A 17,999-nucleotide genomic window follows, 5' to 3' on the forward strand; every position below is an offset into this window, starting at 1 on the left:
CTTTATACCACTATGAGTATTCTCATAGTGTTGCATCCATTGTTGTTCATTAATGACTACTAAGTGGGCGGTATCTTTTTCTGTGCTATTCATTTGTTTTATCATTTTGTAAGCAAAAGGTTGTCTTTCATGTAAAGCAAGTACTTGTGATATGCGGGTTTTTTTAATCACTGTATATGTATATATACATATATATATATATATATATATATATATATATGTATATATATATGTATATATATATGTATATATATATATATATATATATATATATCTTAAATCTAGAGTTAAATTAGGTATATTGACAAATTATTTTTGTATCTAAAAATCCATTAGTTATATTCCACAGATTATCAGTATGTACATATAGTTTCTTGACAGTAACAAATTAGTATTTGTATAAAGACGCATTTAAAAACCGCACATGACCAACTGCTGTTAGAATATTATAAGAAAGTACAAAAGTTTTTAGTTTTCCACTGAACATTCAAGTATCACAAACGATAAAAGGTTCACCGAACCTTATTTGCAATATCCCTTATCAAAATAATATAAAATACAGTATTATAAGTGAGAGTGGTTGGAGCAATCATTAAAAACCTGTGCGTTGAACAGAACGAAGCTTAAAAATGCTTACTATGGATAGCAGCAGAACAAGTACACCTAAGAATAGCAGAAGAACCAGGAGAGAAAGAACTAAAAGGAGAGAACGATATCGTTCTCCAATCGAAAAAAATCACAGTGTGTTTTGTGATGATAGTGGCAGTGGATTTCGTGTGTTAACGTCTTCAAATGATTCTAATCAATGTGGTAATCATAACAACAATGTCGTATGGTCTAAGTTTAAACAGAAGACAACAAAAATGGTACCATTTTTAACTTTAAAATATTGCTTTACATTAATAAATATTGATAATTATTGGTGACCTTAGATATTATGTTGCATATACTGACTGCAATGGCTGCAACGTCGCCATTACTTTTTATCTCTATTTTTAACCATAACATAGTAAACTATAAGAATAAAATAATGTAAAAAGTTTATTATTAAACTATATAATTTCTTATCTAATTATTTAGCAAACATCAGTTGTATGTCAAACTAAAAGGTTTTACCGCTCAATTTGACCGATATGATAACGGTTTTTATATTTTGATGATGGTTTAAATAGCGTTGTTTGCAGCTCTGACATGGGGTTAAGGGTTTAAATAGAAAATACACTGCTTGCTATAGTGTGCTACTGTGGTCCACCTTGTTTTATTATTATTAGATAGCTTTACAGCCCTTCGTGAATTTTGACCTGCCTCAAAACATCCTTCCATTCTTTCTTATTGAATATTTCTATTTTCCATATCTTCACTCCAATCTCTCAGACATCTTCGTCCATACCGTTCTGATATTAGCGAAGGTAGTTCCCTTCTTCTCTTTCTCAGTGGATTGTTTATCATAGTGATTTTAGCAAGGAAGTATACTTTACTTAATACAGGTTGTTTCAATTGGAAACGGAAATACTTAACTCTGTTGTCCTGTTTGAGTTAACTACACGAATGTACTGTTCAGGTCAACATGACCCAACTATGGTTTACGCTCCTTAATCGAAATAAAATAAGCTAATGGTGCTAAACAAAACTTTATTAACAAAAAATTATGGTTAATTAAACAAAAATTATGTTGTTAATGTAAATTAAACCTTATTAACAAAAATAAAAGGTACTTTTTTCTTTCATTAACCAGAAAAACCTTAAAAACCAGAAAAAATATCTACAAAATTTAATTCAGTTTACAACTGGGACAATAATAAAAAGAATAGGTTGTATAAATATGTTTATGACATGTACAACATAAAACCATTAGTCTTGGAATCGGTTTTAGATCAAAATTTAAAGCGTGTTCGTTTAGCAGGCGGAGTTAGACTGTCCATAGACGGTTCAATAGAATTTCCATCTTGTCTACTCGTTTCTGTTCGTGTCCTTTTTACCAGTCCTTGTGAGTATTTAGTTCTTGGTATATTTATCCTGGAAACGATAAGTGGTTTCACCAGTGTTTTTCCAAATTCCTCAAAAAAAAATTCTTTGTTTTTTCAGTTTATTGGTATTCTATTGGGGATTTATTGATGTCCATAAAACAAACGCGTTGTAGGCAGAAATGTTTACCATATTATAAAAAACAATTATGGGCCAGCGATTTGTATTCGTCACTCTCCGACACGTTCGCGAGCTCGCGAAGTTCATTTTCTGTTCTTCTTCTTCTTGTTTTTATGTAGACATTACTCACTGACATGTCTGCTTTTCAATGCGCCTCCAGTAAGTTGTTCCATCGTTTTCGTGGTATTTCTACTGATCGTCTTCCTATTGGGGAACCGTCTCTTACCGTCTTTACGACTCTATTTGTTGTCATTCGACTTATATGATCGTTCCATTCTACTCTTCCATTTCTTACAAAGTTCTTGATGTTCTCTATGTTGCAGTTACGTAGAATATCTGTACTTTTAGCTCTGTCCCATAGTGTTCTACGATTAATTTTTCTAAATGTTTTCATCTCAGCTGTTTCTAACATTCTTTTTGTCCTCTCTGTATCAGGTTGTGTTTCTGCCGCGTATATCATTATTGGTCTGATGACTGTTTTGTAAATTCGCCTTTCATTTCTTTCCTGATATTTTTATTTCTCCATATTGTTTCATTCAGGCAACCTGCGGCTCTGTTTGCTCTATTCACTTGATATTCCACTTCAATTTTGAGCTTTCCGTAGCTAGATAATGAAATGCCTAGATATTTAATCTCCATTACTTGTTCTATTATCTGAACTTCCAGCTTCAATTTATATCTTAGTAAATTTGATGTTATAACCATACATTTTGTCTTTTTTAGGGAAAATTAGCATGTTAAGTTTTGCGGCGGTTATATTAAATTGGTGCAGCATACGTTGTAAATCATCTTCACTTTGAGAGAGTAGTATTGCTTTGTCGGCATAGCAGATTATTTTAAGTTGGTTTTCTCCCATTTGGTATCCTTTTTTGGTTCTTACTTTTTTTATTATTTCATCCATAATCAGGTTAAACAATAGAAGACTCAGTAAATCTTCCTCTTTTATCCCATTGCCAGCTTCAATAGGGTCGGTTAGTTCTTATTCTACTTTGAATTTTATTGTGTTGTTTTGGAAGATATTTTCGATCGTTTTGATTATTCCTAGAGGTATCTATCTCTCTTGCGTACAAGTGAATACCGTACTTTAATTTAACCCGGTCAAATGCCTTCTTAAGGTCCACGAAACATAGATGTGCCGGTTTGTGGTATTCTAATGAGTTCTCTTGCACTTGCCTCATTACAAATATAGCGTCGGTGCATGATCTTCCCGACCTAAAACTTTGTTGTTCTTCTGTTAGTGTTATAATTTCATTCAGTTTATTTGTTATCACTTTTGCTGTTAACGTTAGTATTGTGTATAATAAATTAATATTATACACAATATATATTGTGTATAATAATTATAATTATATAATAAAATAATTTTGGATTAGTTTTAATAGTTGTCTGGTTAGATTTGGTCCTCCGTACTTTAGGAGTTCGTTTGGTATTTTGTCCTCTCCTGGTTACTTTCTATTTTTTAATTTCCTTAATGGTTCCTTTACCTCGTTTTCCTCAATATTTATTTCTTCGTTTTCGTTTGTCGTCACTTCTAGTGTTGGTGGTTAATTATCGTCACCTTTGGCAAATAGGGATCGAAAAAAATCTACCCATGTTTCCTTTTGAATGTGTTTCATTTTTATCAGTTCGTTCATCTCTTTTTGTTGTCCTCTGATCGTTCTCCATATTTCTTTTTGTGTGTTTCCGTAAAAGTCGTGTTCCATCTGTTTTAAGAAGCTCTGCCAGTGTTCCCTTTTTATTCGTCTAACTAAAGTATTCGTTTCATTTATGATTCGTTTATAGTGGTTATATGCCTGTTGTGTTTGTTGTGTTATGTATTGTAAAAAGGCTTCCTTCTTTTCTTAAAATTTTGTCTTCACTTGGCGTTTTTTTTATGTATGTTAGTGTTCGTTACTTTCCTCTCTCCAAGTGATTCTGTTGCTGCGGTAATTATGTTATTTTTGAGTTTTTTCCAGCTTTCCTCGATATTTTCGTTTTCTAATATTTTATTCACAGCGATCTTCTCTGATATTCTTTTTCTGTATACGTATTCCGTGGATTCCGTATTTAGTCCTGCCACTTTAATTTTTGTTTGTGTTGCCGCCGTTCTTTTGGGTGTGAAGTATTTCACGATGATTCTTATTTTACATAATACTAGGCTATGGTTGCTACCTACATCTGCTGAGTTGAGGCATCTTACGTCTATTATTTTCGATGGAAAATACACTTGTAATTTTAAATGACCCCAGATCTACTGGATTAAAATCAGGGGATCTTGAAGGCCAGTTATAAAGTGAAGGCCCCGGCCGATTCATGTATTATCAAAATTATCATTTAGAAATTTTTTATGAATACTGCTGATTTTCATCATGTAGTAAAAGTGGCAGCATATTTGACAAAAATTCCAAGTACAGTTCACCAGTTAGTAACGCTGGTAAAATGTAGGGTCCAATTAATTTTTTATCGAACACAACGTACCATAATATATTATTGGAAAACTTATGCTGAGAATTTGTCTATATATTCTACTAAGAATGAGATTTTCTGTTGTCCAGGTACGAAAATTTCTTGGATTGAAGACACCGTCACGCATAAATAGAGCTTCGTCTGTAAACAGGCATTTATTTAATATGTGCAGGTTCTGTAAGATCCGTCTACTAAAAGTTATTCTAGGAATATTATCCCCATCCTTCAATCTCTGTACTTGTTCCATATAGTCCTCCATTACAATTGCCTCCTTTCATGACGTTCGTTCAATGCTACGGTAGGAAACCGTCCATGCATTCTTCTTCTTCTTCAAGTGCCATCTCCGCGGCGGAGGTCGGCAATCATCATAGCTATTCGGACTTTTGAGACGGCTGCTCTGAAAAGTTCATTTGATGTACATCCGTACCACTCTGTCAGGTTGCGCAGCCATGACATTCTACGCCTCCCTATGCTTCTCGTTCCTTGAATCTTTTCCTGCATAATCAGTTGGAGCAAGGTGTATTTCTCTCCACGTGTAATATGTCCGAGATATTCCAATTTTCTTGTTTTAATTATATTTATAATTTCTATTTCTTTATGCAACCTTCTCAGAACCTCTTTGTTTGTGACGTGTTCTGTCCACGATATTTTCAAAATTCCTATATACACCCACAGCTCGAAATAAATTTGATATGATCCTGAGATCGTTGTAGTCAATCATCTTTGATTTCAGGACATTCATTAATTGTTTATGTCGTACTTTATCGAATGCTTTATATACATACGTATATATCTTGATTGTCGTCCAGGCATCTTTGTATCAGTATATTAAGTGAAAAAAGAGCTTCACGCGTTTCTAGGCCTTTGCGAAAACCAAATTGTGTATCAGTAACGTCTATGTCCAGTTTGTGACATATTCGGTCATGCATGAATGCGGTTCCATGCATTCGTTTATAACTAAATACTAAACTGTTATTGCCATGCGTTCGCTTATAATTAAACACTTAACTGTTAGTTGGTCATCTATGACCAGGAAAATATCTAAAGTACTCTTTTCTTGCAGCTAGCCCATTTCCATCACAAAATCTATGAATAACGATAATATTAGCATATTCTTCACTAGAAAATTGATGAGGCATTTTTATAAATCAATACTAACAATAAAAGAAATACGTAGATAATCTAAATTTTCTGACATAAACAATGATTTTCTGTCTAAGTCATGGGTGTCTAGATTGAAGCTTGGATACGAATATTGTAATAAGTAGATTCTTATAATGTATCAGCTTGGGCTGATTAATCACAGGAAGTATGCGGGAAATGTAAAAAAATAATCCAAATTAATACTAAAATCACTTCGAAATATTTTAAGTTATTATCTTAAGTTTCTTAAATTTCGATTTAACTTTTTTAAATTTATAAAAAACTATTAAAAATTTACGAAGGTATCTCAATATCACACTATCTTTTTCTTTGCATATTTCTTCTTGGGCAATTTAGCCAGTTCATTATGTTATCTGTTACACCTTTGATTGTGGATCTCTACTCTCTAATGGACCTTGTCTGTCCATTAGTACTTTTCCTGTGCTATCTCTGACTATTTTCATATTACAAGTTTCTATAGTTATCTCCCTGCCTAAAATAATTCTTTCCTTTAGTTTACGTTCTTTTTACTATACCTACCTATTATCTTAAATATGGCATCTGTTCAGTACACTGCTCTGAATTAGAAAATACGAAGTTACTATTTTTTTAGTAGTTCATAATTAATTCAAAATTGTTATATATTACTTGAGCTAGTAAAAGATATTCAAGGGTCGCATTTCATTTCACTGTAAGATCCGGTTACATCAGAAGCCACAGAAAATAGTGTCAACGCACTTCGAGCGGCTGGTTTTGAAACCTTATAATACGTTTTCAAACCTTTTACCGTGGCAATCTGCGATTCTTATTGGCAAACTATTATTAATATTTTCGCTAATATTAACTAGCTAGAAGGTGGCATGCAGTAATTAGGTCACCACTATAAGTATTGTATATAAACTTTTTTATTTTCATAATTTTTTGTTTTTGTTATATTAATAATTTATTTAGGTATTTCTAAATTTCTATATAATTTCCGTACTTTTGTTGCGATCTTTCTAAAATTTCTTTCTTTTTTATGCGACTAAGGCCTTGTACTTATATTTAAATTCAATAGTAATAAAGTAGACTTTTCCAAGCTTTGTGCCCATTTAGTTTCCATCTGTTTAGTTTGTCGTAGCAACTTTCCTACCATTATCTTCGAGCTAGATAGTGTTAAATGTCCTGCTCATCTTAGTCTTCTTATTTTTATGAGACATATCGGATGTCACCAAATATTTCTCTCAAGATCCAAATGAGAATAAGCTATTCATCTGTTTTGGAGATTGTCCATATTTTCCTTCAAACTTAGTTGGCCGGGGGTGTTAAATTCGTCCATGACTTCATACAGAAGGAAGACGTGAACATCATCAGAGTATACGGCCCAGAAAATAACAAGCCTCAAACAACAAGGGAAGCATTTTATGACTAATTACAACAAGTAGTAGATCAAGTCCGAGGGCAGATGATAATGTTGGGGGCTTTTAACGCTCGAATAGGCAATCAAGTAATACCCGGCATTAAACAAAAACATAACGAAAATGTTAAAAACGAAAATGGAGAACTGATGATCAACTTCTTCACGAATAACGAACTAAGAATAAACAATACATTTTTTGACCACAAAGACCAACACTAATATACATTTAATAACACCCGTGGACAAAAATCTATGATAGAATATGTTCTAACCAACAGAGATATACATCCATCGAAAATAATCGACGTAAGATGCCTCAACTCAGCAGATGTAGGTAGCGACCATAGCCTAGTATTATACAAAATAATAATCATTCTGAAATACTTCCCACTCAAAGGCGGAAAGAGAGCGGCGCCAACAAACAAAAATCAAAGTCAACGGACTAAATACGGAATCCACGGAATACTTATACAGGAAAAGAATATCAGAGAAAATCGCTGGGAATGAAATATTAGAACGACACAAAAAGAAATATGGAGAATGATCAGAGGACAAAGAAAAGATATGAACGAACTAATAAAAACGAAACACATTCAGAAGGAAACATGGGTAGACTACTTTCAATCCCTATTTGCTAAAGGTGACGATAATGAACCACCAACACCAGAGGTGACGACAAACGAAGAAATAAATATTGAGGAGGAAGAGATAAAAAAGCATTAAGTAAATTCAAAAATAGAAAATCACCAGGAGAGAACAGAATACCGAACAAACTTTTAAGTACGAAGGACCAGATCTGACCAAACAACTATTAAGACTAATCCAAAAAATAATAGAACAAAACAGAATTCCCCAAGAATGGAGATCAAGTATCCTAATAACTTTTTTTAAAAAGGGAGACAAATCGAACCCGGAAAATTACAGAGGAATTAATTTATTAAACACAACACTAAAATTAGCAACCAAAGTGATAACAAATAAACTGAATGAAATTATAATACTAGCAGAAGAACAACAAGGTTTTAAGTCGGGAAGATCATGCACCGACGCTATATTTATAATGAGACAAGTACAAGAGAAATCATTTGAATCCAACAAATCGGCATATCTATGTTTCGTGGAACTTAAGAAGGCATTTGACCGGGTCAAATTAAAAGACATTATCCACTTACTGAACGCAAGAGAGATGCCTCTAGGAATAATCAAAAAGATCGAAAATATCTACCAAAACAACAAAATAAAAGTAAAAGTAGAAGACGAATTAACCAACCCAATTGAAGCTGGCAATAAGATAAGACAGGGAGATACCAAATGGAAGAAAAACAACTTAAAATAATCTGCTATGCAGACGACGCAATACTGCTCAAAGTGAAGATGATTTACAACGTATGCTGCACCAATATAATATAACCGCCAGAAAATTTAACATGTTAATTTCCCCAAAAAAGACAAAATGCATGGTTACAATAGCAAATTTACCAAGATGTAAATTGTAGCTGGAAGGTCAGATAATACAACAAGTGATGGAGTTTAAATATCTAGGCATCACATGAATACAGCAAAAGATCAAATGAATAGAGCAAACAGAGCCGCAGGCTGCCTAAATGAAAAAATATGGAGAAATAAAAATATCGGGAAAGAAACGAAAGGCAGAATTTTCAAAACAGTCATCAGACCAATAATGACATACGCGGCAGAAACAAGACCTGACACAGAGAGGATAAAAAGGATGTTAGAAACAGCAGAGATGAAAACACTTAGAAAAATGGATGGTAAGACACTATGGGACAGAGCTAGAAGTAAAGATATTCGACGAAGATGCAACGTGGAAAACAACATCAAGAACTGGAAGAGTAGAATGGAAGGATCATATAAGCCGAATGACAATAAATAGAGTCGTAAGGACGGCAAGAGACGGTTCCCCAATAGTAAGACGATCAGTAGGAAGACCACAAAAAGGTTGGAACGACAACTTACTGGAGACACATTGAAAAACAGACAGAGTCATATCTATATAAAAAGAAAAAGAAGAATCAGACTTCATACAATATTAACTTGTTTAAAGTTAAAAAGAAGTTGTCGACATATGCGTCTTATTTGACTTAGCGCAAAAATTTGGTCTGTTCTTGATCAACTAGGTTTTAAGTCACTGAAAAGCTCATCCTAATATTCACTTAACATTTATAACAAACATTTATAACGACATATACGAAACTGGAATAATGCTAGACATACTTTACTACTACAAATACTTTAAACTAATTAGTCTTATGAGTCACTCCTTCATACTGCTTCTTAAGATATTCTTAATAGAATTAAGCAGACATGTGAAGAAACAAACAATTCGGCTCCAGAGAGGAATTGGGAACAAGGGAAGCTTTAAACATTACTTTAAAGATCATGGAACGTACAGAAACCAATTTACGTCTGCTTTATAGATTTTGAAAAGGCGTTTGATAAGGTCCAACATGATAGGCTGTTTGAGTATCTAGAAATGATTGAAATAGATGATAGAGATCTGATACTTTTATAACAGTTATATCAGAATCAAGAAGCTTCTGTTCTGGTAAACGGTTAAGAAACAGACACAATTTTAATTCAAAAAGGTGTTAGACAAGGTTGTGTGTTATCCCCAACTTTGTTTAACGTGAACTCAGAAATAATATTTAACGAGATGTTACTAATAATAACAAAGAGGTGTTAGACAGACCAGGTTGTGTATTATCCCCAAGTTTGTTTAACGTGTACTCAGAAATAATATTTAACGAAGCCTTGGAAAGGCAATGTGGAGTTCGAATTGGGGGAGAAATTGTTAACAACATTAGATATGTAGATAACACAGCGATCATGGCTCAAAGTATTAAAGATCTTCAATTACTTATGATCGGGTCAGTAAAGAAGCTCCAATAACGTACTTTGCATAATTACATCAAAGATAAAATTACTTGTGAATACTAAACAAGACGTTGTCCCTACGCAACTAATTGTCAATAATGAGTCGATTACAAAAGTTAATCCTTTTAAATATCCAGAATATCTTAAAATGTTTAAAATATCATGGGTTCAAGGCATCTTAAACATAGAAATCTTAAACAGAATAGGTCAAGGCGAAGGTGACTTGACAAAGATGATAAAAAAGAGAAAACTTGAATATCTGGGGCATATAATGAGAGGTAGCAGCTGTATACTGCAGTTATTACTCAACAACTCAACTTAAGGAAAAAAGAGGAATCGGTAGGAAGAAATATTCATGGCTCAGAAACCTTCATCAATGGATTGGCTTATTAGCAGATGAATTGTTACATGCCACACAACATCGAGAACAATATCGACAAATAGTCATGGAAGCTACCCACGCTTAATTTGGACACGGTACTCAAAAAAGAGGAAGAATATGCACTTACACTTCTACAATCGCAGAAGATAAGGAAAGTATTTTAGTAAAACAAAAATTAAAGAGGGTCAAATATCTGGAAAAAAATTCCAAATCTAAATCTAAATCGATTAACCCAGAAAAAGTGATAAGGTGGAAGCTTTATAACAATAACTTTAGCGATTTGTTTACAGTGGCTGTGACTGTTTTCTCATTCTAATCGGTAGTCTTTACATTTGTTCACGTTTAATCTTTTAAGTTTCTTTTATATATTGCTTCTAAAATCTCTTTATTTCAATTTTTTCTTGGTCTACCTTTTTTCCTCTGTCTTGGGCTTTATATTCATGTTCTCTGTAGTAGACTATTTGCATTCATCTTCTAATATATCCGTACCACATAAGTAGTCTCTTTTCTATTTTTTTCAAATTGGGATCCTTGTATCTGCGTCATATCCCTTATATTTTGATTTGGAACTATTCGTGATTGTCTTGTTGTAGAGTCATCTCAAAAACTTTATCTTTGAGCTATTTATTCTGTCCTTTTCTTTCTTTGTTAGTGTTCTCCTTAAAAAACTTCTTTCCCACCAATTTCATTTTTAAATCTGTGGACTATGCCATTTCTTATAACTAACTGGTCAGCTAAAGGACGAAAGCCTTTCATCGTTAGACCAAATAACCGAGCCTTTATATTTTTAAATAATTAACTGATTTCAAGTTCCTGCTTTTCGGTAAGCACAGCTTCTTTTTAAATCCTCAATTGTATCGAGAAATATAAAGGTAAAACTATACAAAACAATATACGCCCAGTCTTAACATTTGGTTCAGGGACCTGGACTCTAACAAAATGAAATGAAAACATGTTAGGATGTTTCGAAAGAAAAATATTTAGGCGAATCTATGAGCGGTGACTGACAGTGAAGTGTAGAAAACACGATACAACTTCGAACTTTATAGAATATACCAGGAACCAGATTCAGAGTCCAAGATAGGACGTTTAAGGTGGATAGGGCATGTAATGTGGATATAATAAAATGACCCAGCTAGAAAAACGCTGCTTGATAGACCAATTGGTCAGAGATGAAGAGAAAGACCCAGGACAAGGGTCCTTGATAACATTGATGAATACAATGGAAATATGGGAATACGTGCTTGGCGGAGGAAGGCGATGGATAGGGTTGTAAAGCTAGTATGATGATGAACGAGTTTTTCAGAAGTAATATTAAGGGCATGCTTGAACAGGTCTAGAACAGCTAAAATCAGTTCAGAACAGATTTAGACACACTTAGAACAATTTAGCTTAAAACATATCGATCCCAGCTTATAATGAGTATATCATAGCTAAGAACAGTTCAACACAGAATAAGAACAGCTCAGAAGAGCTTCTTTATCTTCTTCAAGTTCCGCTCCTATCGGAGATTGGAAATCATTCTGGCAATTATAATTGTGTTGGTTACGCGCCTGGATAGTTCAACCCAAACCATTCATGGAAATTGCTAGAAGAGCTTAGAACAGATACTTGTTCTCAGATCTTTTTTACCCATTATAAATGTTTTAGAACTGTTGCTAGCTGTTCTAAACCTGTTTTAAGCTTTTATAGATTTGTTCATAACCTATACTTGCGATCATAAAATCCGGGTTACCTTGAAAATTTCAAGTTTCTTGAATATTTTGGCCTCTGGTGCAGTAATAACTTTTTTTTAGGCTGATGTATTTTTTATTTGTCATCAATGTTTGTTTTGAAAGAAAAAAAAAATGCTTTTTTTATTGTTTTTATTGGAAAAGCAGGAAACAAACCAAATTGTTTTAACGTGTTTTGTGTTAACGAAAAACAGACATACGAAAAAAAAAATGGAAAATACAAAACGTGGTAAAACATCAGTGAAATTTCAATGACTAATATCGTGTATTGTCTCCCCTTGCTCTAATAACTTCTTGCAGACGACGAAGCATACTTTCAATTTTTCTCCGGATTACATGTTGTGGTATGTTATTCCACTCTCTCACTAACAGATCCTTAAGCTCCTGTACGTTGTTAGGAGGAGGTGTATGGGTTTGAATATGTTTTTTCAAATCGTCCCATAGATGTTCTATGGGATTCAGGTCCGGAGACCTAGCTGACCAGGGTAACCTCGTCCAAGTATTGCATATTGATCGTGCAACTCGATGCGCCCTGCGAAGTGGCGGTCCTGTAGCCATTACCCTAGAAGATAGTCCAGAGGAACGAAGTCTTCTCCGGACTGTTGCAACACTAACATTGCGATTTCGTACTTCCTGTAGACGATTTCGATGCATAACCGCAGTTGAGACCCGGTTTCGTAAAGCCTGAAACACAAGAAGCGGTCATCTCGTGCCGTAGTCGTTCTTCTTCGTCCACAGCCAGGTCGTCTGGTTAGCAAACCCGTCTCCTGAAAGCGTTGAAGCACTCGTTGAACCGTAGAAAGGCTTACGCCCACTGTTCTTGCGACTTGCCGTTGAATGTGACCGTCTTCCACAAACGCAACAATTCGTGCCGTTTCAACAACAAAGGCATTTTTGGCAAAAAAATAAACAATAATAAACACTAATGGTGGCAATAATAAACTTTTGTTCGTTGCGTTTGAACAGAAAGTCGAAGCACAAATGAGACATTTAAAATAAGCGGCAGTTACAGGTACCGTTCATTTTGGGAAGTGGGCACTTTTCCGCGAAATCGGCACTATTGGAATTCTTTGTTCCAAAGGAAACCGCTGAGTCGACAACAATTTACCAAAAAGCTCGTTAAAAATGAAATATCGGCGCTTTTATGATCGCGATGTATTTACACACCGTCAATCTCAAAAACTCGCTCATTGCTACAAGAATGACCATAATAGACCTTAGCGTTTTCTTATGAGATTTAACATGGGGTGTTTAAAAAGGTTCTGAAACTGTCTTATTGTGACATTAAACATAAATATTTTTGTATGTAATACAGCCCCAATTGATTATAATAACAATTACATTTTATATTTGCTTTGACGTTTCACGGAAATCGTTTTCAAAAAATTGTGAAATAAAAGTTATGAATGATCTTAACCGGTAAATGTTTCCAACTAGCAATGGCTCGTAAAATCAATTTGAAAGTCGAATTACTTGGCCTCGATCTTATAGACATCAGCCATGTTTTAAGGTCTTTTATGTCTTGAACTTATGTCATTAAATGTAAACATATAATAATGTATGTTAATAAATCAAAACAATTTAATAAATCCCTACGACTACGGTTATAGAGATATCAGGAAAATGATCACTCTATACTGATGTGAAAACAACTGTAGAGACAGAACTTTTTTAGTAGACCGTTTATTGATCCGTGGAAAGTTGAAAACAGCATCAGGTAAACCTTGGAGTACGAATTAAATGGTTATTGGGGTTTTAGAGTCTTCCTTTAGTTATATCAATAATTTATTTTTTAAATGTCTGCTTAATTGTTCCACAGTGTATCATCCATTCGTAGTCGTTATTTTTAAATAAAATATTTTTTATAGTTTTATAATCAATTTGGTATTTTAGTTGTGACAATAAATAATAAATTGTCTATATAGATGAGTTGGATTATTAATACATATCATAAAACATTTTTCTAATATATACAGCTTTATTTAATTTGAAGATTCAAGGTTCGTGTTTAATATTCTAGAGTTTTATTAATATTTAAAATTTACCGTTTGTTGTAATATTTATAATTATTTTTAGTTTACTTCCTCTTACTTGCATCCTTCTATATTATTTGTACGTAGTTATAATTATCGTTCATCTTCCCATCCTCTTTTGTAATTTCGATTCTTTTCTTTGAATCTTTTAGCATTATGTATCTAATTTGTTTATTGATTCTTCTATTATTTTTATCCATTTATCTCCATTGTTGTTTTTTCTTTTCAATATAGCATACAGCAATATTAGGATACAACAAACTGGAATTTTTCAAATCCTAGTTTGCTATATCGTTTTTCACTTTGTTTTCTTCTACATCTCTTTTTATTTATCTCCATAATATACCTTAACATTTTCCGTTATATCCTTGCATTTATTCGATATGCATCCAATGTCTTGCAGAGTGGATTATAGTTTACAACTTAGCAGAATTTGAGTACCTTGGTGCTAAAGTTACAAATAGAGGATGCGAAGAGGGAAAATAGATAACAGGTTGTTGAAAGCAGAAGGATCATTAAACGCATTGTTGAAGGCAAAAAAACAGTTTTGTATGCATGTGAAACCAGGAACTAATGGAGATTTATAAGGCACTCAAAATAACGCAGAAAATCAGGGCATCGAGAGTTAGATAGATGGGACATGTTTATGACTATCAAAATAAATAAACTTCCTTCGAGTCCTGTAATCAGGAGAACAAGGAAAGAAAAGAAGAGGAAGACCACGAAGGAAGTGGTTTCATGCCGTCCGGATCGATATTGAAGAAATGGGAACAAGAGTCTGGAAAGAACAAGTGAAGCACCGTAAAAAGTGGCAAAAACTAATCAAGACTATCGAAGTCAAGAGCCCTTAGGGGCTAAAGGCCTCTATCTTGGTCTTTATTCTCTAATTATTAATCTAATATTAATCTAATTATTATTATAATTTCAGAGTATAAGAACTATATTAAACAGGGCTGGTTCAAAATAATTAGGGAAGATAATAAACGGTATACAGATTATATCCAATCAAGTTTATAAAAAAGTTTACCAATATCACTGTTATACACATTCGCGGTATTCCATTCGCGATATTCATACGCGGTTATTTCTTGTACGAGGGGAGCTGTCTTTAGTCGGATCAGATGTTTCTACACACGTGTCTGCGGTACTGTTTTTTGTTAACTAGAATATCGAAATGTCACGTGTATCATGCACGATTACGAATATCAGAGATCTGAGCACTCTGCATCTTTTGTCTATGCGATTCAACAGAAAAAAAGAATTCGCGGTATTTACGCCTCGTTGCTACCAGAACAAAAATCAGGGAGTGGTGTCAAAATATGTGTTTGTGACATACGCCGAGTGAAGAGAAAAGCTTTTGTTGCTACCGGCAGACAACAGTCGAGGGGGAGTTTGTTTTCCACTTTGTAAGACGTGTCTGTATTTGTTGAAGGTGGGGTTAAAATGGGAGTAGGAATTATTACCAAGGGTTAGATTAAGATAATGATTTTGAATATTGAGGTTGAGAGTTATAGGAATTAATACCGCGAAAAAGACATTGTTTTTAGCATGGGAAAAATGAAATACCGTGTTAAGTCTTGGCGAATTGTAGTCAATAGTCTCTTTTTATGCTATCGGCAGTATGTTTTAATCTAATACTGGAAAGAACTCTAAGGGAAAGCCATATACACACTAAAGGCTCAATATACCACCACAGATATCAATGCGTAATATACGCGGACGACCTTGCCCTAATAAGAAGAAGACCAACAGAATTAAGAGAAATTTTTAAAAGACTCGAGAAAACAGCCAAGGAGTATGGGCTGGAAGTAAATGAAGAGAAAACAAAGTATATGGAAATGAGAGGAAATAATGAACATTTAGGAAAAATCTCTGATTTTGGTGTTGAACCAAGGCTTTGATATTTATATTTTGTTAAAGTGAATTTTTCTGACTCCTATTTTTTGCGGAGATTGAGAAAAAGAAACAAGATAGTGACTCACGTCATGCCATGTTTAGTCAGGAAAGGCACCCCTCAAGATAGGGTTATTCAGAAGAGGTTAAATGTCCAAAACTCAAAGCACGGACTTGAATCAAGGGTGCACTCACGTTGACTGAATGGTAGCCAATGGTAGGACCATTCAAGTGGAGAAACATTAGCATTATAAGATGTGAAGAAGCGGTCTGGATACATAAAGTAAATAAACAGAGCTAAAGATACAAACACAGGTCAAAACTATAACTGTAAGGTTATATATAAGGTACATATATGCAGGCTCCCTCATGGTCAATGTTTCAGAGAAACAAAAAGAACGGTATTACTAGACTATAATCTAGTCTAAGTGTTACGTTGCATTGAGCAAATACACTGAATTGCTGTAATTTGAATTTATTTTAGAAATTATTATTCTATTTTTAATAACTATTTTCGGTTGTAACATAGTTTACTAACGGATTGCTTGAAGAAAATAACATTTTTGACCTTTAAAGTTTATTGAAAGTAATGAAAATGAACAAGTTTCCTTTGATATACTAAATATTGAAAAGAGACAATTTTAATTTAATGTGTTTTTTGTTAAAACAAAAGGAAGGTTTTAAGAACTTCTGTAGCGAGTATTCCTCTTCTGGCAGTCATAACAGCTTGCAAACGAGGAGGCATGCTTTGGATCAGCTTTTGGATCACTTTCTGCGCAAGATTTTTTTATTACTGCATTAATATGTCGCGAAGCTCTTTAGAATTTCTGGCGGTCAGCACATGATCCGTAAACATCTGTTCATATCACCCTCCAAACATGTTATATGGAAATGATATTTGCACTAAGAGTAGACCAAACTAATCGTGTGATTTGAACTTCGTCAAGATACTCAGTAATTATCCGAGTAGTGTGGGGCCGTGCGTTATCATGCATAAATGTTGCATCGTCTCCAAGAATAAAAATAAATGGTAAAACATGGTCTTCTAGAACCTGTGTTAGTCAACTACACTCAGTCAATGTCCTATTTTCGATAAGGACTAACTCCTTGCGAGCGTCAAACGATATGCTATATATGCCCCATGCCATAACTACCCTTCCATCAAATGGAAGTCGCTAGGCAACACTTGCTTGAGCATATCTCACGCGTGGACATCGCCACACTCTAACACGTTTGTTTGAGCTCGTAAGATAGAATCTCGATTCATCGGAAAAGAATACATGACTCCAATCCTGTATTGTACAAGCCAAGTGTTCTCCTGCAAAATTCAATCTGGCAATTAGGTCTTCATGAAAAAGCGGCGGTCCAGTTACTCTAGTTCAAGAAGATAAACCAGCAGGATAAAGTCACCTCTTAACTGTCCATTCACTTACGTTTACATTTCCAAGGAAAACTGTCATGACCGCTTGGTTTCTCAAAACACTAGAAACGATAAAGCGGCAATCTCCAGCTCTTGTAATTCTGCCTCGACCTAAACCAGGTCTTTAAATAAACAAATCGGTCTCTTGGTACCGTCGCCATACTATTTGCATACTCGAGAGACTTACACCAACGTTTCTCGCAGTTTCGCGATGACCATGGCCATCTTCTAATGCCGCCGCAATTCTTGCCGCCACAAGAGAACTTATGCTCATTGCAATATACTGACAGTGACAACACTACACAAACAATTTACCTTATCTTTTTTAAGCAATCCATTAGTAAACTATGTTACAACCCAAAATAGTTAAAAAAGAATATTAATTTCTAAAATAAATTCAAATTACCCTAATTTTATGCTCGGCTGTGTATATAAAGAATAGAAACAAGCCAAATAATCAAACAAATTATAATATAAGACACTGATCCTTACTGGTGCTAGACAAGGCAGT

The 17,999-nt window shown here is 34.1% G+C and overlaps 1 protein-coding gene across 1 annotated transcript in view; it reads left to right on the plus strand.

Moving 5' to 3' along the window:
* Positions 1 to 485: 485 nt before the first annotated feature.
* Rab32 (RAS oncogene family member Rab32) overlaps positions 486 to 17,999 on the plus strand; it is a 59,941-nt gene continuing 42,427 nt past the window's right edge. The window contains exon 1 of the mRNA XM_072546166.1: positions 486 to 866. Coding sequence (XP_072402267.1) covers positions 630 to 866 — 237 coding nt within the window. The 5' untranslated portion in view covers positions 486 to 629. The remainder of the gene's footprint in view (positions 867 to 17,999) is intronic.

This window comes from Diabrotica undecimpunctata, chromosome 10 (assembly GCF_040954645.1).
Source record: "Diabrotica undecimpunctata isolate CICGRU chromosome 10, icDiaUnde3, whole genome shotgun sequence".
Classification (NCBI taxonomy): domain Eukaryota; kingdom Metazoa; phylum Arthropoda; class Insecta; order Coleoptera; family Chrysomelidae; genus Diabrotica; species Diabrotica undecimpunctata.